Here is a 23,883-nt window from a genome sequence, read left to right as displayed (position 1 = left end):
TCTTAATATTTTGTTAAATTTTCTTCCAGCTTTTTTTTCTATGAGCAAACTTTATATTTGTAGCACAGCTGTGATCATACATCTATAAAGATTTTAGTTTTCTATGATTTTTACATCCTGCAGTTTGTTTCTTTAAAGCTCTTTTAAGTTGAGAAATAGAGAATTCATACAGAAAAGCGTAACCCACGAAGTGTAGAGCTATGTGAAAACGAACACCGCGTTCCCCGCGCCCCACCCCTTCCTGCTCAGACCCCCTCCGCCCCGCTGGCCCCACGCTGCCCCACTGCATGGTGTTCGCTTGCTTTCAGCGCCACTTTACCACCCGATTGCCACGCAGGGTGGGGGCGGGTACCCGTTTCTGAGCTTTATATTAATAAAACCATGGGCGTGCCTTTAAACCTTCCTCATTCTGTTTTGTCTGCCTTCTCTCACTCTAAGAAGCATCCCAGCCGGGCGCCGTGGCTCACGCCTGTAATCCAACATTCTGGGAGGCCCAGGCGGGAGGATGGCTCGAGGCCAGGAGTTCGAGACCAGCCTGAGCAAGAGCGAGACCCCGTCTCTACTAAAAATAGAAAGAAATTATATGGACAGCTAAACATATATATAGAAAAAATTAGCCAGGCATGGTGGTGCATGCCTATAGTCCCAGCTACTCGGGAGGCTGAGGCAGGAGGATCACTTGAGCCCAGGAGTTTGAGGTTGCTGTGAGCTAGGCTGACGCCGAGGCACTCTAGCTCAGGCAACAAGAGCAAGACTCTGTCTCAATTAAAAAAAAAAGAAGCATCCTGTGCGATCTACCCTTTGTGTTCACTGTTATGCAGAATTGCCCCGAGTCATCATAACAGCGCCTGTCGGGCAGCTGCTGATGGACATGGGCGTAGTCCCACCCTGGGGCTACTGTGCGCGGTGCCACTGCGTTTGTGCTGGGGGCCTTCCTGGGAGAGCAAGGGCTGGGTCTTCGGGGGACGCCTGCCTTCAGCCTTACTAGATACTGTCAAGTTATTTTTCCAAGGTGATTTTATAATTTACACTCTCTCTCATTAGGAGTTTGCCTTGTTCTATATTCTCGTTAACATGTGATTGTCAGCCTTTTCAACTTTAGCCATTCTGTTAGGTGCCTAGAGATGTCTCACTGTGAACTTGATTCGCGTTTCCCAGATGTCTAAAGAGGCTGAGCAACTTTTGTATGCTTAATGACATTCCAGTTACTCTTGTCAACCTAAAATAATCAAAAAGGTCAGAGTCTAGTTTAAAGATAGTTTATTTAAGCCCAAAGGTTGAGGACTCCTGCCCCAGGACACTCTTCCAAGTTGCCTTGGGGAGTGCTCCAGAGAACAAAAAAGGGCCTCAACTTTTTAAAGAAAAAAGGACAAATCAGGAGAGGGCTGATTATAAAAGGTGTTTGTCAGGAATTCTCATTGGTTTACAGAAATAATACTAGTCAGTGATTGGCTGTACACTGTTGAGTTATGGAGTATATGGCATTTTCTGGCTACTTGCTGTTAGTCTAGAGCCCACACAGCAAGTGGCTTCCAGGGGTAATTATTTAGCCAAAGAGAAGTGCAAGGTGACTTCTGTTACATTTTAAATGTCTTCTGGGCCTGATAATCTAAAAGGGCTCATAGTCCTCCAATAAAAGGTTTTTCCTTTCTCACTCTGTTGTGGGACATGTCTGTCCTGGTATCTTGTCCACTTGTCTGTGGGGCTTTTTCCTACTGATTCTGGATACGATCCCATTGTTGGTGAATGTGCCACAAATATCATTTCCACTCCATGTGGCTTGTCTTTTCCCTTCTTTAATGATATCTTTTAACAAAGAGGAGTTCTCAATTTTAATGTTGTCAAGTGTATCCATCTTTTCCCCACCCCAAGGTCATGAAGAGAATCCCCTAAACCAGCAGTCCCCAACCTTTTTGGCACCAGGAACCAGTTTTGTGGAAGACAATTTTTCCATGGACCGGTGGGTGGGGCAGGAGATGGTTTTGGGATGATTCAAGCACACTACATTTATTGTGCACTTTATTTCTATTATTATTACCTTGTAATATATAATGAAATAATTATGCAGCTCACCATAATGCAGAATCAATGGGAGCCCTGAGCTTGTTTTCTTGCAACTAATGCCCCTGCTGAACAAACAGGAGGTGGAGCTCGGGCAGTGATAAGAGCCATGGGGAGCGGCTGTAAATACAATTGAAGCTTCGCTGGCTTGCCGGCTGCTCACCGTGTGCAATGGCTCCTAACAGGCCACGGGCCGGTCCCAGTCCACAGCCCAGGGGTTGGGGACTGCAGCCCTAAATTACCTTTTTAAAATCTTTCATGGTCTTGCTTGTTACTTTTAGGTCTCTGAGATGCCTAAAGCTGGCTGTTGTGTCCAGTGGTCTGCTTGTCTATCCTCTTGGGGACAGTGTCTGAATCACTGCGGCTACTTAGCAAGTGCTGCTGATTGGGGGCGGGGAGCAAATCCCCTCACCTGTTCTTTGTCAATTCAATAAATGTTTCTTGAGGTCCATTGTGGGCGGCAACCTTCCAGGTGCTATGGGCACAGTATTGAACAATGCAGCAAGATCTCTCTGTCCTCAAAGCGGGGCAGTGTGGGGTGGTGAATAAGTGAGCAAGTAAGATCAATCCAGATATTGATATGAACTATAAAACACTAAAAGTGTAATTTTAAAATGGAAAAGGGAATTGGACAAGGAATTGAGAAGTTTGAGGGTGGGGCGTCCTTAGCTTGTATGTTTGGGGCTTGACATTTGAGCCAAGTCTGGAGTGATGGAGCCTGTGAAGGTGGCCCTGTGAGGTCCAGCCCGACAGTCCCCTCAGCCTTGCCGTCGCCACTGGGGCCTGGTGCTTTGGTGCACTCTTGGTAGGACTCTTCCCCTCACCTCCCGATTGCCATAGAATCTAGCCCTCCCAGATTCACCTCACGCCTGTGAGACCACAGCATATTTGTGTGTGTTTGTGTGACGCAGACCAGCACCAGCGCCAGGTGGTGCTCAGGTGTGAAAGGCACTGTTACATTTAGAGACTTTTTCCCTCTGGAATTTTTGGTTTGGGGACAACAAGCCTTCGATTGCAGGGAAAGCAGGCTCTGGCGTCTGCTGTGGGCGCACACACAGGTTTGTGTCCCTGGCTGAGGGGGGCTCAGGAAGGAGACCAAGATCAAGAGGGAGCAGGGCAGAAATAACTGGCTGGGTGGGAGGCATGGGGGCAACTAGAAATCTAGAGCACCTCTGGGTCTTTTAAAATCCTCATGTGGGGACTTCCTGACCCTGAGCCTTGGCTGAAGAGCACGCTGGGCCTTCCTTGTCTATGGAGGGTTGGACGAGGTGGTTTCTTAGGTCTCTGCCAGATATAATGTCAACCTTATGAATGAATGCTGAATACCGTTCCTGTATCCCATAACATTTCTGACTTGATAGCAAGGATTCAAGGTACTGTTTCTACATGGGAGTTTTGTGTGTGTGTGTGTGTGTGTGTGTGCGCGCGCGCACACACGTGTACAGGGGGTACATCATGAATATTTTCTAGCGTTTAAAAATATTTTCATATTCTAAAATTTATATGGAGAGGCACAGGCCCTAGAATAGTTAAAACAATTTTGAGAAAGAAAAATGAAGTGGGAGGAATCACTCTACCTGATATTAATCCATGCTTATTACATAAAGTAATTAAGACCGTGTGGTTTTGGGGAAGGCACAGATACATAGATTAATGGTTATGGATAGAGAACCCAGAAATAGACCCACACAATGTACCAAACTGATCTTTAGGCGCAAAAGCAATCCTGTGATGGTTGAATCCTGTACCGCCTTGCATGCACTTCAGCCCTGACCCCTTCTTATTCTCTGTTGAGAAGTGTGTCCTTTCTTTTTGTCTGTACATGTTTAACAGGACACAATAATTTGAGGGCAAAAAAAAGAGCAATCCAATGGAGGAATTGTATTCTTTTTGACAAACAGTGTTAGAGCATTTGGATATCCACAGGCAAAAACGACAACAGAAAACCTGGACCTAAACCTCACACATTATTAAAAATTTAACTCAAAAATTTCTTTTAGCCATTCTTTAAGAGCAGTTCTGCTGGCAACTAATTCTCTCACTCTTCCTTTCTTTGAGAATGTCTTGATTTCCCTTTCATTACTGAAGAATAGTTTTCCTTGGATAAAAGATTCTGAGTTATTAGCTCGTTTCTTGAAAAATGACACTTGAAAAATATTGTGTCACTTCCTTCTAGCTTCTGTGTGTCTGATGTCATTTAAAATGTTTCCCCCGACAAGCAAGGTGTCTTTTCCTCCTCACTGCTTTTGAGAATTTTTCTTTGTCTTTAGATTTCAGAAGTTTGGTTATGATGCTTTTTCATGTAGATTTCTTTGGGTTTATACTATTTGGGCTTTGCACAGCTTCTTAAATCTGTGGGTTTATATCTTTGGCCAAATTTGGGAAATTTTGATCCATTATTTCTTTGAATACTTCTTCACCATAACCCACTCTCTCCTCTCTTTTGAACTCCAATTATCTAATGTTTAATCTTTCTTTGTAGTGTCACAGGTCCCTGAAGTTCTGTTTGGTTTTCCCAGTCTGTTTTCTCTCTGTTGTTGAGATCGTGTAATTGTATTTTCTGTCTTCAAGTTCACTGATCCTCTGGCCTCTCCATTCTCCTGTGACTCTTTCCATTGAGCTTTTTGTTTCAGTTATTACATTTTTAGTTCTACAATTTCCACTTAGTTATTCTTTATAGCTTCTATATCTTTGCTAAGATTTTCTAGTTTCTGAGATGTTCTGTTTTCTCAATTGTTTCAAGAGTGTTTGTATTTCTTGTTGATGCATTTTTATGATAGCTGCTTTAAAGTCTTTGTCAGATAATTCCAGCATCTGTGTCTTCTGGGAGCTGGTGTCTCTTGACTATCTTTTCTTATTCAAGTTGAGATCTTCCCCATTCTTGGTATGATGAGTAAGTTTCTGTTTTATTCTGAGCATTTAGGGTTGTATGTTTTGAATCTCTGTATCTCATTTAGACCTTCTTTATTGGCAAACCGCCTCTGACATTACTCCAGTGGGGGAAAGTAGGCACTACTCCATTATTGTTAGGTTTGGGTGAAAGCTCACATTCCTTGTTTGGCCTCTATTGACAATCTGATACAAGGATGAGAGTTTCATTACTGATGGGCGGGGATAGGAGTTGAGGTTCTACACTAGGTGTCTGCTGCTACCACGGGATCAGAAGGCCTTGTTAATGCTGGGCAGTGGGAAGAGTCCTGGCTCTCCGCCAGGCCCCCCCACCTCACCCCAGCAGGAGAGGGAGATATGCTTCACCAGCGCCAGGTGGGGGGTGGGAGACCGGCTGCACTGACACCATGAGGGAGGACCTTGGTGACACTGGGAGGGGATGAAAGCCCCAGCTTCCCCTCAGCCTTCTCTTACACCCTTTGGCTGAGGGATATTTGTGACCCGTGGCAGCCAGGTGAGACTGGGAGTTCCTCATTCATGGTTTGCTGGGGTGTGAGGAGAGATGGGGTATATTGTATGGTTTTTACCTAAAGTTTGGCTCGAGCAGGGCAGTTATTGCCTAAAAGTCTGCTGTCTTGCTAGGCTAGTCCTTTAGCTAGAGAGGACAGGCTTCTGTTGGGGCATTTCTGTCTGAACCTAGTGGCATCTCCCACAAGACTGCTCAACACCCCATAGGAAGCACGTATGAGTGGACTGTGTGAGGCAAAGGAGCCCGGGGAGTGCGCCCGTGCATGTCGTCCCTTCTGCTCTGGTCTACTTTCTTCTCTCCGCCAGTCTTCATAGCTCTGTTTTGTATATAATACCTTAGGTTTTCAGCTGTACTTAGGGAACGGATAGGGAGAAGTGGGTCTGTGCCATCTTGTCCACAACTAGAAGTCCTTTGGTGTTTGTTTTTTTTTTCCACAGCATCCTGCTCTTGTTTAACGATTTCAGTGTCTTCGTTTTTCTTTTTGAGGTTGTTAATTTTGGCTCCTTCAAAGTTTTCTTCTGCCCTTTATGTTTTCTGTTTCCTGATTTTTTTTTTCTCTTCTCATTTGTTTATTTTGGTCTTTCTAGTGTGTTGAAGGTTTTCCTAAACGTCTGGCAATCTTTGACTGAACTTCCTATTTATTAAGAGTAAGGTGCCAAATACCAGTTTAGATGTTCTGTGGGCATGTTTGGAGCTGATCAACTAGTGAGCTTCACCGCAGGGTGACTGAGATGTCACTTATTTTATAAGTCAGTGTTGAGAGGCCTTTTCTCTGGCAGAGCCAGTTTCTCTGGAGCAGTTTCTCTCAGCAGTTGCTCATGGAGGAAGTGTAGGCTTATTCTAGGAATGAATGAAGCAGGGTGCCGAGTGGCCCCTGTTCACTGCGCAGACTTCCTTGTTATCTCTGTTTCCGTCCCAGACCTGCCCACTGTTTGCACCGTGGGTCTGGCTCTCACAGCCAGGGGCCTCGTGTCTGATTATTCAAACCCTAAGCCGCTGGGTCTGGTCTTGGCTGGCAGTTTGACGGGGAGGGGAGCGAGCACGGTCACGTGGCCATCTGGGCCTGGGGGTGTTAACTGAGGCCACACTTACACACACAGACTCCAAACCAGACCCCTGCATTCCTCCCCCACAACCCCGCTGGCCCTGTCTGCCTTTGGGTAGCTTCCTGGGCGTGGCCACAGCGGCTGCCCGCCGTGTCCACTTGCCCTTTTCCAGATTTTGTTGAAATTTATCATCTGCCATTGTCTCATCATTTCTTAATTTTGCCTTTTGGGGAACACAACAATGGGCATGAATTACTTAACTAATGGTAGCCCCTCCGTTCAAACCACATTTACCCCACGCCAGAGTCGGCCCCAGAACCCGGCTGCCGCGCTCTCCTCTGTCTGTCTCTTCAGCACTGACCCTCGCACTAACCTTGCTCAGAATCCCCTGGGGGGCATTTTCAACGTGGATTGCTGGCCCCTTCCCTGGGGCTTGAAAGTCTGCGTTTCCAGCAAGTTCCCTGGAGTACAGTTTGGGCACTGACCCACTGCAGCACAGCTGGCTGGCCTGGCCGGGGGTGTTGGCTCATGGGCAGGAGGGGAGCCAGCTCTTTTCCATTAAGTGGAGAAATCTGAGGCACAGTTTCGCACCTAGAACACCTGTGTCTCCAGCCAGGGTTCCCTCCAAAGGCTCATGCCCGGTGCTACGGTTCTAAAGTGCTGAGGAAACAGAAGGCGAGGAAAAAACCATCACTGTGGCTTCACGAGGTCCCAGCCGACAGCCCAGGTCCAGGCTGGTAGAAAGCTCAGGGATGATGTGTTGGAAAAGTCCCAGCAGGAAGTTTTCTTCTAGCTGGGAAAGAAGTGAGCTGTCCTCTGGTGGTGGTGAGCTGTGTTCTTGTAGAAACCTCAGGTGAGGGTGGCTCGCCCTCCTTACGGGTGGCTTCTGTCATGTACACTCTGAATGGCCTTAGAAGGACCCAGCTTTCATGCTGAGTGTACACATAAAAGGCATAACAGAGAGCCTTGCGTGCAGACACGCTCAGTTCACGTCCCTTCCCCTTTTGGGGATTTTGAGGGCTCTGAAAGCATCTGGGGTGTGGTCCTTGTCCAGCTATGGAGGTGTGATTTCCACGTATGAAACGGCAGGAACAGATGCTGTGGAGACTAGTGAGTGGTCGTGGGCTTTAGTTCAGAGCTCTGTGAACTCAGGCAGGTCACTTAAGCTCTCTGGGCTTCTGCGATGCCATTTGTAGGACAGGGAGAAGATACCAGCTGCTCCAGCCCCCAGGGAGCTGGGGAGAGAGAAACTAGGTGAAAGTACGTTTTAAACGTGCAGTGATATCTGGGAGTGCAAGGAAAACTCATCAGATCAGTGGTTCTCAACCTGGGCTGCAAACACGGGTCCCTGGAGAGCCAGATACAGCGTGACTCCCAGCTGTTCTCCCCAGCAGCATGTGGCGGCTACCCACGCGTCCCTCCTCCTCTCCCTCACTGTGTATGTGTGCACATGTGTGTGCATACATTTTAAATTTTTAAGAATACCTCGGATTAAACAGAGAATATATAATTAAGTCTTAATCTTGTAGAAAATTATTATGCAAAATACTTTAATCTCCCAGATAACTTTTAATCACTTCCAGAATAAGGATCCCTATAATTTCTGCCATGAAAGTAAACTCTATCAAGGTGCTTAAGTTTACAATAACTTCATTTTCAATGTACCTACCTACTAAATGAACACTTTATTCAGTTAAGAAAAAGCTATTTAAGAGGCAAAAACCCAAGCTCCGGCACTGAGTGAGCACGCCCACTTCCCTCCAACTGATGTGTCAGGAAGAGGGTACAGCAGAGAAGTCCCCCGCAGGCCTGCCGTGGGGTACCGGCTGGCGCAGGCAGCCCGGGACAGCCCTGTTTGGGGGAGGAACGTATCAGCAGAGTCTTGCTTTGTCAGACTCGGCCTTCCTAGGCCTCCAGTATGTGTACATGCTTTGAGGCAGGCTCTTGAAATAGTTAAAAGAAACTCCATCTTAGTTTCCACCAAACAGGATGCTCGGAGTGCTGGGGGCGCCATCGCATAGAGGTCGTGCTGCGAGGGGGTGTCTGCTGAGGGCTGGGGGTGTTAGACTTGACAGCACGTGGGAAGAAAAGGGTTTCTCTCCCAGCAGCTCCTCCCACAGAACAGAGGCTGGTGGTGTCAGACAAGCTGAGCTATTCTGCTAATGTGGACACGTTTTATTTGGAAATTGTCAGGGTGCCTGAGTGCACTGGCTGCAGTCTGGGACCGATGACAGCTTGGCTGAGGTGGGGCCCGCATACATTTCAGTAGAATAAGCACCAAGTACCTGAAGTGTGTTCCTGCTTCAAGTCTGTTCTCAAGGGATATTGTTTAAGTAAAGCTTTTGCCCCAGTTACCGACCTTTAAACAGTATTTCTAACGAGCATGCCAAAGTCAGTAATTACTTTCAAGACCTAATTCTTTGATCAAAGTACAAGACTGGATTTTTTTGAAATAGTTAAGAAAGTAGACGTTTTAACAGAAACAAGATTTGTTTGTTCTTAATCTTCACTTCTCAAAATTACTGTGAACAAAGTATTTCACTGGACTCTGTCCTTTGAGAATTAACCAAAACATAGTCTTACGCCCAAAAGAAACCGGGCAGCGGAAAGCACTGTGTCCCCAGTTGATATGTTCTCCTCTCTGCTCTCCAGAACCACGTGCCCTGGGAGGAACCACCAGGCGAGGAGCCCAGTTGCTCCTGTGGTCAGAAAGCTGTCCACGCTGCAACAGCTCAGGGACCAGGCCCCACCCCGGAGAGGGTAATGCGGATCCTCCCCAGGGAAGCTCCTGCACCACCTGCGAGCCCCGCTCGCCGCCCACCCACCAGCTTGGATGACCTGTGGCTGGAGAAGACGCAGAGAAAGCAGTTGGAGAAGCAGGCCCAGGCCGAGAGGAGGAGGCGCGCAGGGGCAGTGCACAGAGATGGAGTCAAAGTAAGCGTCCACAGGCCAGGCACCCTCAGACGCGACCTGGTACCCCTCCTCCTCTGCGGCTGCCTGTCATTTCCTGAGCTTTCCCCCAACTCTCTCCTGTGCTGTGCTTGGTCAGCCTGAGCCCCCCGGATTACAGCACACCTCCTGGGCCTCCTAGTGCTAGCCTGCAGGGGAGACCCCTGCTATCAGTGTGTCCCCCACAGCCATGGAAGCCAGGACACCCTCTTCCTTCTCTGTCGTGTGTCTCTGCCAGTGGCCAGGCCTTTGCAAGGCAGCAGTGAAGAAGATGGGCTCCCTGCCCTCAGGGACCTCACCACACTGCCTGCATTTAGTGAGTGCCTAGCATGCCAAGCACTGTCCTGTCACAGAGGCGCAGCACATCTTGATATGACAATCTTAACTAATGAAATGTAATTATATTGTCAATTAGATTTTTGTCTCTAGGGACATTTTGCATGAAACTGACAGCCTATGAAAAAATGACTTAATAGTGTAGACATCATACCTTTTACCCAATCTTTGACAAGAATTTCTTGTTCTTTCCTTTCATAAATAGCAACATTTTTATTATCAAGTATTATGAGGTATATATCTCTGAGTCTTACCTCATCCCTGAGTGAGATGAGATGAAATTCACATAACATAAAATTTTTTATTGAGGTGAAATTCACATAACATAAAATTAACCATGTGAAAGTGAATAATTCCCAATGTTTTGCAAGCATCAGCTCTGTCGAGTGCCAGCATAGCTCCACCACCCCAAGGAAAGCCCACACTTACTAAGCAGGTACCAGCCATTCCCCTTCCCAGCCCCTGGCAAACACCGATCTTCTTTCTGTCCATATGGATTTACCTGTGCTGGAGTTTTCATGTAAATGCATCATACAATATGTGACCTTTTCTGTCTGGCCTTTTTCACTTAGCATAATGTTTTCCATGTTCATCCATGTTGTAGCGTATATCAGAACTTCATTCCTTTTTATGGCTGAATAATATATTTCATCATGTGCATATACAGTATTTGTTTCACTTTGTTTATACATTCATCCATTGATAGACATTTGGGTTGGTTCCACCTTTTGGCTATTATTATAGTGCTGCCGGGTCTGGTATATAAATTTTTGTTTCAATATGTTTTCAGTTCCTTGGGATATATACCTAGGAGTGGAATTACTGGACCATATGGTATTTCTATGATTAACTTTTTAGAGGAATCACCAAACTGTTTTCCACAGTGGCTGCACCGTTTTACATTCTAACCAGCGACGTATGAGGGTGCAAGTTCTCTGCGTCCCCCCCACCAGCACTTGTTTCCTATTTGGTTTTGTGTTGCTGTTTTAACTATCCCATCCTAGTGGGTATGAGTGGTGCCTCATGGTGGTTTGACTTGCATTTCCATAATGAAATGTTGAGCATATTTTCACGTTTCTGGCCATTTGTATATCTTCTTTGGAGAAATGCCTATTCAAATCTTTTACCCATTTTTTAATTGGGTTGTCTTTTTGTTGTTAAGTTTTGGAGTACTTTATATATTCTGCATACTAGACCTGATAAGATGTGTGATTTGCAAATATTTTCTCCCATCTCTGGGTTGCCTTTCACTTTCTTGATCAGTAACCATTGATGCACACAAGTTTTTAATTTTTTTAATTTTTTATTTTTTTATTTTTTGGAGACAGAGTCTCACTCTGTTGCCCCAGCTAGAGTGCCATGGCATCAGCCTAGCTCACAGCAACCTCAAACTCCTGGGCTCAAGCGATCCTCCTGCCTCAGCCTCTGAGTAGCTGGGACTACAGGCATGTGCCACCATGCCCAGCTAACTTTTTCTATATATTTTTAGTTGTCCAGATAATTTCTTTCTATTTTTTAGTAGAGACAGGGTCTCGGTCTTGCTCAGGCTGGTCTCGAACTCCTGTGCTCAAATGATCTGCCCACCTCGGCCTCCCAGAGTGCTAGGATTACAGGTGTGAGCCTCCATGCCCGCGGCCCACAAGTTTTTAATTTTGATGAAATCAGTTTATCTTTTTTCTTTTGTTCCTTGTGCATTTGGTGCTGTATCTAAGAATCCATTACCAAATCCAAGTAATGAAATTTACTTCTGTTTTCTTCTAAGAATTTTATACCCTTTGCTCTTACCTTTAGGTCTTTGATCCATTTTTATTTAATTTTTGTATGATGTGAAGTAGAAGTTCAATTTTAATCTTTTCCATATGGCTATCTAGTTGTCCAATCACCATTTGCCGAAGAGACTATTCTCACTGAATGGTGTCGGTGCCTTTGTCAAAAATCAATGATTTAAGATGCATGGGTTTATTTCTGGACTCTAAATTCTATTCCATTAAATTTTATGTCTATCTTTATGTTGGTGCCACACTGTTTTGATCACCATAGCATTATAATAAGTTTTGAAATTGGGATGTGTGTGAGTCCTCTTTGTTTTTCTTTTTCAAGACTGTTTTGGTTGTTTGCTCCACCTTATAATTTCATATGAATCTTAGGACCAGCTGTGCATTTCTGAAAAAAAAAAAAAAAAGGCAGCTGTTGGGATTTTGATAGGATTGCATTCAGTCTGTAGATTTGGAAAGTATTAAGTATTAAGTCTTTGAATCCATCCATGAACACTGGGTGTCTTTCCATGTTTTAGGTGTTCTTTGTTTTCAGCAGTATTTTGTAGTTTTCACTGTAGTCTTGCACATCCCTAAGTGGCTGGCAGGAGTAGCTCACACCTGTAATCCCAACACTTTGGGAGGCTGAAGTTGGAGGATTTCTTAAGGCCAGGAGTTCTAGACAAGCCTGAGACCTCATCTCTCAAAAAGAAAAAAAAAAAAAAATAGGTGGGCATGGTGTGCACACCTGTAGCTGCAGTTACACGGGAGGCTGAGGACGGAGGATGGCTTGAGCCCAGGAGTTCAAGACTGTAGTGAGCTACGATCATGCCAATGCACTCCAGCCTGGGTGACAGAGTCAGATGCTATCTCTAAAAAAACAATTTTTTCCTAAGTATTTATTCTTTTTGATGACATTGTACATGGAAATTTTTAAAAATTGCATTTTGGGATTGTTCATTGCTAGAATATAGAAATACAACTGATTTTTTTTCTTGATCCTGTATCCTGCAACTTTGCTGAATTCATTTATTCTAAGAGTATTTTTGTGGATTCTTTAAAGATTTCTCTGTTTAAGATCATTTAACTTGTAAAAATAGATAGTTTTACTTTTTCCTTTCCAGGTTCGATGCCTTTGATATCTTTTTCTTTGCTGCTTGCTCTGGCTGCAATTTATAACAGGGTGTTGAACAGAAGTGGTAAGACTGGGCGTCCTTGTTTTCTGGGTTTTAGGATTAAGGCTTTCAGTCTTTCACCATCAAGGATGATGTTTGCTGTGGATTTTTCACAGATGCTCTTTATCATGTTAAGGAAGTTCCCTTCTATTTCTAAAAGGTGTTTTTATCACGAAAGGGTGTTAGATTTTGTCAAGTGTATGATCAATTTTGATGATGGTTTTTCTGCATCAATAGAGATTATCACGTGTGTTTTTTCTCTTCATTCTATTACTGTGGTGTGTTACACTGAATATATATTGATCTGTAGTTTTCTTTTCTTGTGATGTTTTGTCTGGCTTTGGTGTCAGGGTGATGCTGGTCTCAGAATGAGTTAGAAAGTGCTCCCTCCTCTTCCTCCTCTTCTACTTTTTGTAAGAGTTTGAGAAGGATTGGTGTTAATTCTTCTTTAAATGGTAGGTAGAACTCATCAGCCTCCAGGGATTCCTTTGTTGGGAGGTTTCGGGTTACTAACTCAATCTCTTTACTTGTTATAGATCTGTTCAGAATTTATATTTCTTCTTGAGTGAGTTTGGTAGTTTGTGTTTTTCTAGGAATTTGTCCATTTATCAAGGTTATCTAATTTGTTGATATACATTGTCCATAGTATGCTCATATAATCCTTTCAATTTCTGTAAACATCGGTGGCGATGTACTCACTTTCATTTCTAATTTTAGTAATTTGTGCTTTATCTCTTATTTTCTTAGTGTAGCTAAAATGTTTATCAATTTTATTGGTCTTTTCAGAGAATCGATTTTTGGTTCTTTTAATTTTCTTTATAGTTTTTCCATTCCATATTTGTTATAATAGTTTTTCTCCACTCTAATCTTTATTATTTCCTTCTATCTGCTAGCTTTGAGTTTAGGTTGCTTTTCTTTTTCTAGTTTGTTAAGGTGTAAAGTTAGGTTACTGATTTGAGAACGTTTTTAGTGTAGGCTTTTACAACTAGAAAGTTCCCTCTCAGCACTGCTTTTACTGCATCTGTAAGTTTTGGTATGTTGTGTTTTTGTTTTCATTCACCTATTAGTATTTTCTAATTTCTCTTGTGATTTCTTCTTTGACTCATTGATTGCTTAATACTGTTGTTTAATTTTCAAATATTAATATTTTTGAATTTTTTCCAGTTCTGCTATTTCTAGTTTTATTCCCTTGTGATCAGAAAGGATATTTTATATGAATTCAGTATTGTAAAATTAACTGAGACTTGTTCTCTGGTAGAACTTATGATCTATTCTGGGGAATTTTCTATGTGTATTCTGCTGTTGTTTGGTTGACTGTTCTGTATGTTTCCGTTAGTTCTAATTTCTTTAATTGTTTTATTCAAGACGAATTTGTTCAAGACTTCTATTTCCTTACTGACCCTTTGTCTTACTGTTTTATTTATTATTGAAAGTATGTATTGAAGTCTCCAGCTATTAATATTATAGAACCATTTCTCACTTCTGACTTCACTTCTGTCAATTTTTTCAATATATATTGAGACTCAGTTGATTGATACATATGTGTTTATAATTGTTATATCTTCTTGATGAGCTGACCCTTTTATCAATCTCTAATGTCTTTTTTGGTCTTTGTAGCAGTTTTTGATTTAAAGTCTATTCTGCTGATATTACTATAGCCAACCCTAGCTCTCTTTCAGTTGGTGTTTGCATGGGATATATTTTTCCATTCATATTTGAAGTATAGTTTTGTCACATATAGAATTCTTGGTGGACAGTTTTTTTTCTTCACCTTTTAAATATGTCATCCCACTGCTTCTGGCCCCCATGGTTTCTCATGAAAAATCTGCAGTTAATCTTGTGGAGAATCCTTTATGCATGGTGAGTTGATTCTCTGTTGCTGATTTCAAGATTCTCTTTTTGTCTTTGGTTTTTAACGATTTGATTCTAATGTGTCTTAGTGTGGATCTTTGTGTTTATCCTCTGTTGAGCTCATTGAGCTTCTTGGATATGAAGATTCATGTACTTTATCACATTTTGGAAGTTTTCAGCCATTATTTCTTCAAAAATTCTTTCTGACCCTTTCTTTCTTTCCTTTCCTTTTGAGATCCCATTATGCCTATGTTGGTATGCTTGATGGTGTCCCATAGGTCTCTTAGGCTCTGTTTATTTTCTTCTTGCTTTTTTTTCTCTCATACCAGATAATCTGAATTGACTATCTTCAAGTTCATTGATTCTTTCTTCTGCTTATTCAAACATACTGTTCAAAAATTCTATTAAACCTTTCATTTAGTTATTGTACTTTTCTTTTTTTTTTTTTTTTTTTGAGACAGAGTCTCACTCTGTTGCCCAGGCTAGAGTGAGTGCCGTGGCGTCAGCCTAGCTCACAGCAACCTCAAACTCCTGGGCTCAAGCGATCCTACTGCCTCAGCCTCCCGAGTAGCTGGGACTACAGGCATGCACCACCATGCCCGGCTAATTTTTTCTATATATATTTTTAGCTGTCCATATGATTTCTTTCTATTTTTAGTAGAGATGGGGTCTCGCTCTTGCTCAGGCTGGTCTCGAACTGCTGAGCTCAAACGATCCGCCCACCTCGGCCTCCCAGAGTGCTAGGATTACAGGCGTGAGCCACCGCGCCCGGCCTAGTTATTGTACTTTTCAACTCCAGTATTTCTATCTGGTTCCTTTTTATACTTGCTATCTCTTTATTGATACTCTATGTTTGTTGAGACATTTTCCTGGTTCCTTTAGTTCTTTGGTTTCACTTAGCTCTTTGAACATATTTAAAATAGTTATTAGAGTTTTTGTCTAGTAAAACCAATGTTTGTGCTTTCTCAGGGACAGTTTCTGTTAATTCTTCATTATTTACCTGTTGGAAGACATCTGGGTTGTTTCAAAAAAGTTTTTGGCATTTATGAATAATTTAGGTTTAATAACATAATAAGTTTTCATTTATGTGGGGTAAATACCCAGTACTACAATTTCTGAGTCATATCATAGTTATCTGTTTAATTTTATAAGAACCTGACACATTATTTTCCAGAGGTCTATGCCATTTCACATTCCTACCAGTGATATTTGAACAGTTTCGCAGCATCCTTGCCAACATTTGGTATTTTGCTACTTTTTATTTTCATCATAGTAATAGTGGTGTAGTGATAGCTTATTGCAGAAATGATTTGTTCCTAAGGGGTAATGCTGTGGAAAATCTTTTCCTGTGCTTATTTGCCATCTACATCCTCTTGGGTGAAATCTCTCCTTCATTCTTTCACTCATTTTTAATTGGATAGTTTTTTTCTTCCTCCCCTCAAACAACTGAGAGGAAGGACATATTTGGTTTTTTTTAAATGTTTCTCTTTGGGAGAGAGAGGGAGAGAGAGAGAGAGAGAGTGCGAGTGAGCACGCACATTATATGTATTCATATTCTAAATACTAGTCCTTTATTGAATATGTGGTTTACAAAATTATCACCCATTCTGTAGATTGTCTTTTCATCTTCTTACCAGGGTCTTCACAGAACAACCGTTTTAAAATATTGATGAAGTCCAGTTAATCATTTTTTTCTTTTTCTGGATGTGCTTTTGTTGTCATGTCTAACAACTTTTTAGGGACCCCCTAGGTCTCAAAGATTTTCTTTTAAAGTTTTATCATTGTAAATTTTTCAGTTATGATCAATTTTCAGTTAATTTTTGAATAAAAATGTGGGGTTTTTTTTTCATTTTTCACCTGTGGATGCTCTAGCAACACTTGTTGAAAAGACTATTATTCCTCATTAAATTTCTTTTGCATCTTTACTAGAAATCAGTTGGTTGTATTTAAGTCAGCCTATTTCTAGGATCTCTCTTTGGTTCTATTTATCTATGTCTGTGCTTCCACCACTACCACACTGTCTTAATTTTTGTAGCTCTGTACTAGGCCTTAATGTTGGTTAGATTCCTTTCTTGTTTTACCTGTCTCATGGCTAGTATTTTCCAGTAATAAATATTAAAATAAAATTATCTTGTTTACAAAAATTTTGCTGAAAATTTGATGAAAATTACAGTAAACTCTTAGATTAATTTATGGAAAATTGACAACTTTACTATGCTGAGTCTTCCAATGAAAACACAGACCTATCTTTTAATTTATTTATGTTTTCTTGAATTTCATTCATCAGAATTTTGTAATTTTCAGCATACAGATACTATACATTTAAAAAAAAGTATACTTTTGCATTTAATTTTCCTAGGAACTATTGTAAATACTGTGTTTGAAATTTCAGTTTCCACAAGTTGATTCTTAGTATATGTAAATATGATTGATTTTTATGTGTTGATAGTGTATCCTGTGACTTTGCCAAATTGATTTATTAGTTCCAGGAAGTTTTTTTTTTTAAATAGATTACTTGGGATTTTCTGTGTAGACAATCGTATCATCTAGAAATGATGGGATAGCTTTATGGCACAGTTTTATTTTTCCTTTCTAATTTGTATGGCTTTTATTTCTTTCCTTGACTTATTGCAGTGGCCAGAAATTCTAGTAATGTGTTGAATAAGAGTAGAAAGTGGATATCGTTGCCATACTCCCTATCTTAGTAGGGTAAGATTCAGTCTTTCATTATTGTTAGCTGTGGGGTTTTTGTAGTTTATCAAGTAGAGGAATTTTTCCTTTATTTTTAGTTTGGTGAGTCCTTATATCATTTTTTTATATCATGAATGTGTATTGGATTTTGCCAAGATCTTTTTCTATGGCAACTGATATAATCATGTGATTTTTTCTTTTTTAGCCTATTCATGTGGTATATTATGTTAACTCATATATGGTATGTTGAATCACCCTTGTATATGTGGAATAAGACCCACTTGGTCATGGAGTATCCTAATTTTTATACACTACTGGATTCATTTGCCAATATTGAGTTGAGGACTTTGTATGTCAGCTCATGAGAGATATTGGGCTGTTGTTTTCTTTTTTGTACTGTTTTCATATAATTTTGATACAAGGGTAACTCATAAAATGAGCTGGGAAGTGTTCTCTCCTCTTATGTATTTTTGAGCCAATTGCATAAAATTGGTGCTTGCTTTGTTTTGAAGTCTACTTTGTCTGTCATTAATATAACCAAATCTTTTTTATTTGATTAATACATGGGATATCTTTTTCATTCTCTCACTTTTAGCCTGTAATAACATTGATTAGAAATGATTTTCTTACAGGCAACATTGTTGGAGGAGATGGTTATGTTTATGGCATAGTTTATGGTGGTGGTTTCATAGATACTTACCTTCACACTCATCAAGATGAGCAGTTGAATAGGTGTACTTTTTTGTATTTATAAGTAAGAATCATTTTCTTGCATTATTCCCAAGAGTTCAAACTAGAGACCGTCCATTATCTTCTCTCTCTTTCTCTCTCTTCCCTGTTACTGAGGTACAACTGACAAATAAAAATTGTATATATTCAAAAAAATATGTGTACTTCTTGTATATCAATTATACCTCAACTTAAAAAATGATTTAAGACATTCATGAGAAACAGGATAGTCTATTGTATTTACCCCCAATTCTTGCCCATTCTAATGTTCTTTCTTTATGACAGTCCAAGCCTGTATTTTGTCATTGTTTCCTTTCTGTTTAGAGAACTTCCTTTAGCCATCCTTTAAGAGTAGGTTTGCTAGCAACAAATCTTTCACTTCTCCTTCAATTAAAAAATGCCTTTATTTCCCGTTCATCCTGAAGGAAAGAAGATACTGACTTGGTAGTTAATAGTTCTTTTCTTGCAGTAGTCAAAAAATGTGGGGCCACTTCCTTCTGTCCTGCATGGTTTCAGATGACAACTCCATTGCCATTAGCACTGGTGTTGCCATACAAGTAAGCCGCACATTTTCTCCCTGGCTGCTCTCAAGCTATTTTTCTTTTTCTTCAGTTTTCAGAGGCTCAATTAGGATGTGTCTTGGAAAACATTTGTTTGGATTTACCCTATTTGTGTTTCACTCAGTGGCTTCATTTAGGCTGCTGTAACAAATTATCATAGATGGGTGGCTTAAATGAAAAACATTCACTTCTCACAGTTCTGGAGGCTGGAAGTCCAAGGTCAAGGTGCTGCTCGATTCAGTTCCTGGTGAAGACCCTCTCCCTGGTTTCCTGCCAGCTGCTTTCTTGCTGTGTCCTCACATGGCAGACAAAGAGAGATTATGTCTCCCGTGTCTCTTCTAGTAAGGGCACTAATCCCATCCGTGAGGGCTCTTAGCTCCCAAAGGCCCTACCTCCAAATACCATTTTAGATTAGAGCTTCAACATATGAATTCTGGGAAGGCACAAACGTTCAGTCTATAACACTCAGCATTTTAAATTTGCAGTTTTGTCTTTCACCATTTTAGCCGTTATTTCTTTGAGTGCTATTTCTATTCCATTTTCTTCCTCCTCTTCTTGTGGGACTGTGCTGTTTTGTTATTATCCAATATGTCTCTGAGACTGTTCAGTTTCTTTCCATTTGTTTTCTCTCTCTTGTTCAGAATAGGCAAATTCTATGGGCCTGTCCTCAGGTTCACTGATTTTATCCTCTGTCATCTACACTCTGCCACTGAGCCCATCCAGTGGGCTTTTTGTATCAGTTATAATTTTCATTTCTGTGATTTCCATTTGGTTCTTTTTCACAACTTTTTTTCTTTACTGAGATTTTCTGGTTTTTATTTGTTTCAAGAAAATGTGTAATTGCTTGTTCAAGCATTTCTGTGATGATTGCTTTTTACCTGTCAGATAACCCAACATTGCCTTCACCCTAGTGTGGGCATGTCTCTGACATACTGATTGTCTTTTCTCATAAATGTCCTGATTTTCCTGTTTCTTGGTGTAATGAGTGATTTTTGTTATTGTATCCTGTACATTTTGGATATTATATTATGAGACTCTGTACACTATCTTATCTTCTTTTTAAAGCAGGCAATGCCCATGGGAAAAGCTGGGCACCAACTCTCTGCTTCATTGCAGCTGGGGAGGGGTGGATGTTCCGCTCCCTGCTCGGCCCTGCTGACACCCTGCTGGTGACAGTGGGACACCAACTCTACCGCGTCACTGCTTCCAAGTGGACAAGTAAGATCCGCTCCCTGCTAGGCCCTGCTGAAACTTGGAGGGGGCACAAAATGGAGTGCCAGCTAATGCTGCCTCTCATCACTTCATTCTGTGCCATTGCTGCAGGGTGGGTGTGTAGGTTCATCTCTCTGGGACTTCTTGACACCAGCAGCGGGGAGAAATTGCAGTGGGGACTAGCCCTGATTGACACATCGTCAGCCTTGTTGATGCCAGGGCATGGAGGCTCACCCTGCCTGCACCCCTCTGACGCTGGAGTTGGGGTGGCGGCTGAGCTCACCATTGGACCCCACTGACAAAGCCCTGTTGGGGATTGAAGAACACCTGCTCCTATCAGGCAGGGGCTAGAAAATCATCTCCCTACATGGACAACCAACACTGTCCCAGAAGGGAATCAGAGTGCCCCCTGCTTCTACCAGGGAAGGGATGGAAGATCAGCTGCCCGCTGGGTTCCACTGCCACTACCCTGGCAGGTGAACTGGGTCACTGCTGCCTGTTTCCCCCAGGCAGAGGATCACGATAAGCTCCCTGCTTTGCCTGCCAACACCACCTGCAACATGGAAGTTGGAGTGCCACCAGCTTCAGCCAGTCATGGAGTGGAAACCGCTCGCTCGGCTGCACCGACACCACTGGGTGGGGAGGTAGAGTACCGCACGCTTCTGCAGGTGGAGGGGGAGATCAGCCCCGTGGTGGCCCCGCTTTCATTTCATGCTCTCTTTGTCCCTTTTGGTCCAAGCTGGCAGTGGCTTTGCTGGCATACAATTCTCTAGAATTTTGCGGGTCTCCTGTGTACGTCATGGGGAGTCACGCTGTCAGATGAGAGACTCCTCACGGATCTTTCCTGGCTCATTCTGTCTTTATTTCTGGCTGAGATGGTGGAGGGGATCTGAGTCACATGCTTGGTGTCTTCAAAGATCCTTTTGTGTGACTAAATAACCTCTTGATATTTTGAGGTATTAACAAAGGGTTGTCCAGCCACACTCTGATTTTCCTCTAGACCAGGTTTCCTGAAAGTAGATTGCTTGATTTTAGCCTTTTGCCATTTTGATAGGCTGAGAATTCCCACATCATCAAGCCCTGGTTCCTTGTTGTCTAACAGTTCTTTCATCAATTTCTCTTTACTCTTGCATTTTACTGTAAGCAGCAAGAAGAAACCAGGTTGCACCTACACCCTGTGCCTGGGAATTTCCTCAGCTCCGTATCCACGTGCGTCATTTACCAGCCCTCCCCTCCACAGCACTGCAGCCCCCCAGCTGCTGAGCCCCTGCCACTACCTGGCAAGGGTCCTCTCCCCTCCAGTCTCCAGGAAAATGTTCCCCTTCTCTTTCCGAGCTCCAACAGCACCTTCCTGTCCTCATGGCCCCCAGCAGCATGTCCACAACGGTGCGGCTGTTCCCGGTCCTGCTCCCGCTCCCCTCGCCGCCCGCGCTGGCAGGCCTCACCGGCACGTCTGTACTTCCACCGACCTCTGTTCGAGGTGATCTCGACTTTTCTATTATGCTCTTCAAGAGTCTTCCAGCCTCTACCCATGGCCCAATTCCCAAGTCACTTCCATGACTTGGGAATATAGCTGTTTGCTATAGCTACGCTCCACTTCGGGTACCAAAATCTCCTCTCCACTCATTTCCTTTTTCTGCCATAACAAATTACCTCAAATCTTGTGGCTTACAACAACATAAATTTATTACCTTATAGCTCTGTAGGTCAGAAGTCTGATACAGCTCTCACTGAGAAAAAATTGTGGTATTGGTGAGACCACATTCCTTTCTTGAGCCTCTCGGGAAGAATCCATGTCTGTGCCTGTCCCAGCTCTGAGAGGCTGTCCCCATCCTTGGCCCATGGCCCTCCGTGCAGCACTGTGTCTGTCTGATAATTCTTCCCTGGCCACATCTCCCCGACTCTCACCCTGCCTGGAAAATGCTCTTTTAAGGATTCTCGTGATTAGGTTGGGTCCACCTGGATAATGCAGGAAAATCTCCTCAGCTCAAAGGCCTTAACTTTAATGTCACCTGCAAAGTCACCTTTGCCTTGTAAGTAACAGGAGAGCATTAGGATTTGTGTGCAGGGGACGTCATTCTCCCTATCATAGACACCCTTTTTCTAGTCTTTCAGCTGGGGGAAACAAGCTTTCTCTGGGAGCTGTTTCTGCTTGTGCCCGTTGTTGGTTCTGCATCGCGGGCCTCTGCGCTGCCCTGTCCAGGATACATGAGAGACAGCGAGGAAAGCCTGTTTGTCTCAGGTCCTGAGTTCTCTGGGTAGCCCACCTTCTTCCCACTTTTCAGAGTTTCCCTAGGTTTGTTTACTGTGTTGTACATACCTAGGGCTTGTAGATGAAAGAGAAGGATATTGGAAGGATGGGGCTACTCCGTCCTAGCAGAACCAAAAGTCTCCAGAAGTTCAGTTTTTAAGAACCAGGCTATATTGGTGTCCCCAAGATAAACTTAGTGATTTGCTAGGACTGATGGGACTGTTGGTGAGCATCTAGCCATACTCACCAACAAGGCAGTACAGGAAAAGGCTACACAACAGGATCAGTGTGGGAAAAAGATGTGGTTGGAATCTGGAGAAGTTATCCATGCAGCCTTCCTTCTGCTTTCTCCCCCTGGGAGGGTACACACTGAGCAAGCTTCTTTCTCCATCAGGGAAAAAACAAAACAAAACAAAAACCCCTACAGTAATGTGCCCAATGTTTATGTCCAGGGAAGTCTATTAGTAAGTCAGAGCCCAATGTTTTCTTGGAGGCCAGTCACGTGGGCACACTCTGCCTATCACATACCAATGTTCCAGACTCCCAGAAGGAAAACACGTATTCAGCATAAAGCACATTGTTAGTACAAATGGTCTAGGTACAGTGAACCATCCTTATCAGTTAGGGAATGGTCTGAGTGCCCAGTTTCCGGATGCCAGCCAAGCGCCAACCTTACACTCAGGCTCTGCTAAAGAAAAAAGCCTCAGACCTGCTATTTTAGCACTTTTCTACATATATGTGACAAATTTATGTGAGATCTTATCACCTAGTACAACACATAGACAGCAACATAAATGGAATAGCCAAATAACTGAGGACCTGCCAAATCCAACATAAGCGAAAATGCAAAGCTGTACCTGGAATGGAATGACCAACGAGCTGAGATTCAGAAACGAAGATGCTGCCCAGTGTTAGGTCCCCTTTTACAAAGTGCCACTTGCCTTTTGACTGTAACTCCTAGAGGGCAGAGTAAGAGGATAGTGAACAATTATGTATGAAGATACATGTCAGAGATATAAGCTGAACATACTACCTGTAAATTAAAAGTTTTATTAATATCTTTATATTTTGAAGTAACAGTTTTGAGGCAGCAGCCACTGAAAATTGGCCATGTCAAAATGGTCCTGTCAAAAAGGCTGCCTCAAGTCATTGCATGAATATATCTGGCTTTGTTATCGTAACAATTCTGTGAGTTAGTCATTATGTACCTACTTTACAGATTAAGAAGCTGAGATTCAGAGACATTAATAAGCTTGCCACGGTTTTAAGGTAATAAATTGGCAGAGAGCAGATTTGAACCTGTATCTGGGTTCCCCAAAGCCTTTGCTCTTTCTACTTGCAGTTTTATAGGCACGTTATGGATTGATGGGATGAGACCACACATAGTTTTTGCTGTAGTTCTCATATTAACAGCTGGTGAACAGAAGTTTGCTGGAAGCTGCGCACCCACAAACACTTCCCTGGGGCTCAGTCCCCGGTGACAGCTGAAGCTGCCGCAGCCTCTATCCAAGGCAGATACGGTCCTGCTATTAACAGATGTGAGAAAACAGTCCAATTCCTTTATATATAAGATTTATATCGCCATTGGGGAAGAACTCACCCCAACAGTCATGCATTTGGGTTTAAAGGAAAACAAACATTGGTTCTCACCAACAGGGCCACGTTCTCATCTGAGAGTTGAAAGCAAAGTCAAGACCCTGGTTTTCCTCAAGACCGTCTTTGCTTCCACCTTCCCAGCTTCTCACACTCCCAGAGGAGCAGCCCTCCTCATTCTAACTCACTACTCATTTTTTCTGGTGATTTAAGCTCAGAATGTTTTCCTCCTTGCTGTTCTAACACGTAATTCAAGC

The 23,883-nt window shown here is 42.7% G+C and overlaps 1 protein-coding gene across 1 annotated transcript in view; it reads left to right on the top strand.

The window, feature by feature from the left end:
* LOC138387578 (collagen alpha-1(I) chain-like) overlaps positions 1-23,883 on the top strand; it is a 56,122-nt gene that overhangs the window by 6,747 nt on the left and 25,492 nt on the right. Inside the window, exons 3-5 of the mRNA XM_069474680.1 lie at positions 9,178-9,459; positions 20,292-20,474; positions 21,085-21,237. Coding sequence (XP_069330781.1) covers positions 9,178-9,459; positions 20,292-20,474; positions 21,085-21,237 — 618 coding nt within the window. The remainder of the gene's footprint in view (positions 1-9,177; positions 9,460-20,291; positions 20,475-21,084; positions 21,238-23,883) is intronic.

Source organism: Eulemur rufifrons, chromosome 1, assembly GCF_041146395.1.
Source record: "Eulemur rufifrons isolate Redbay chromosome 1, OSU_ERuf_1, whole genome shotgun sequence".
Taxonomy (NCBI): Eukaryota; Metazoa; Chordata; class Mammalia; order Primates; family Lemuridae; genus Eulemur; species Eulemur rufifrons.
This window is presented reverse-complemented; position numbering and strand designations above follow the sequence as displayed.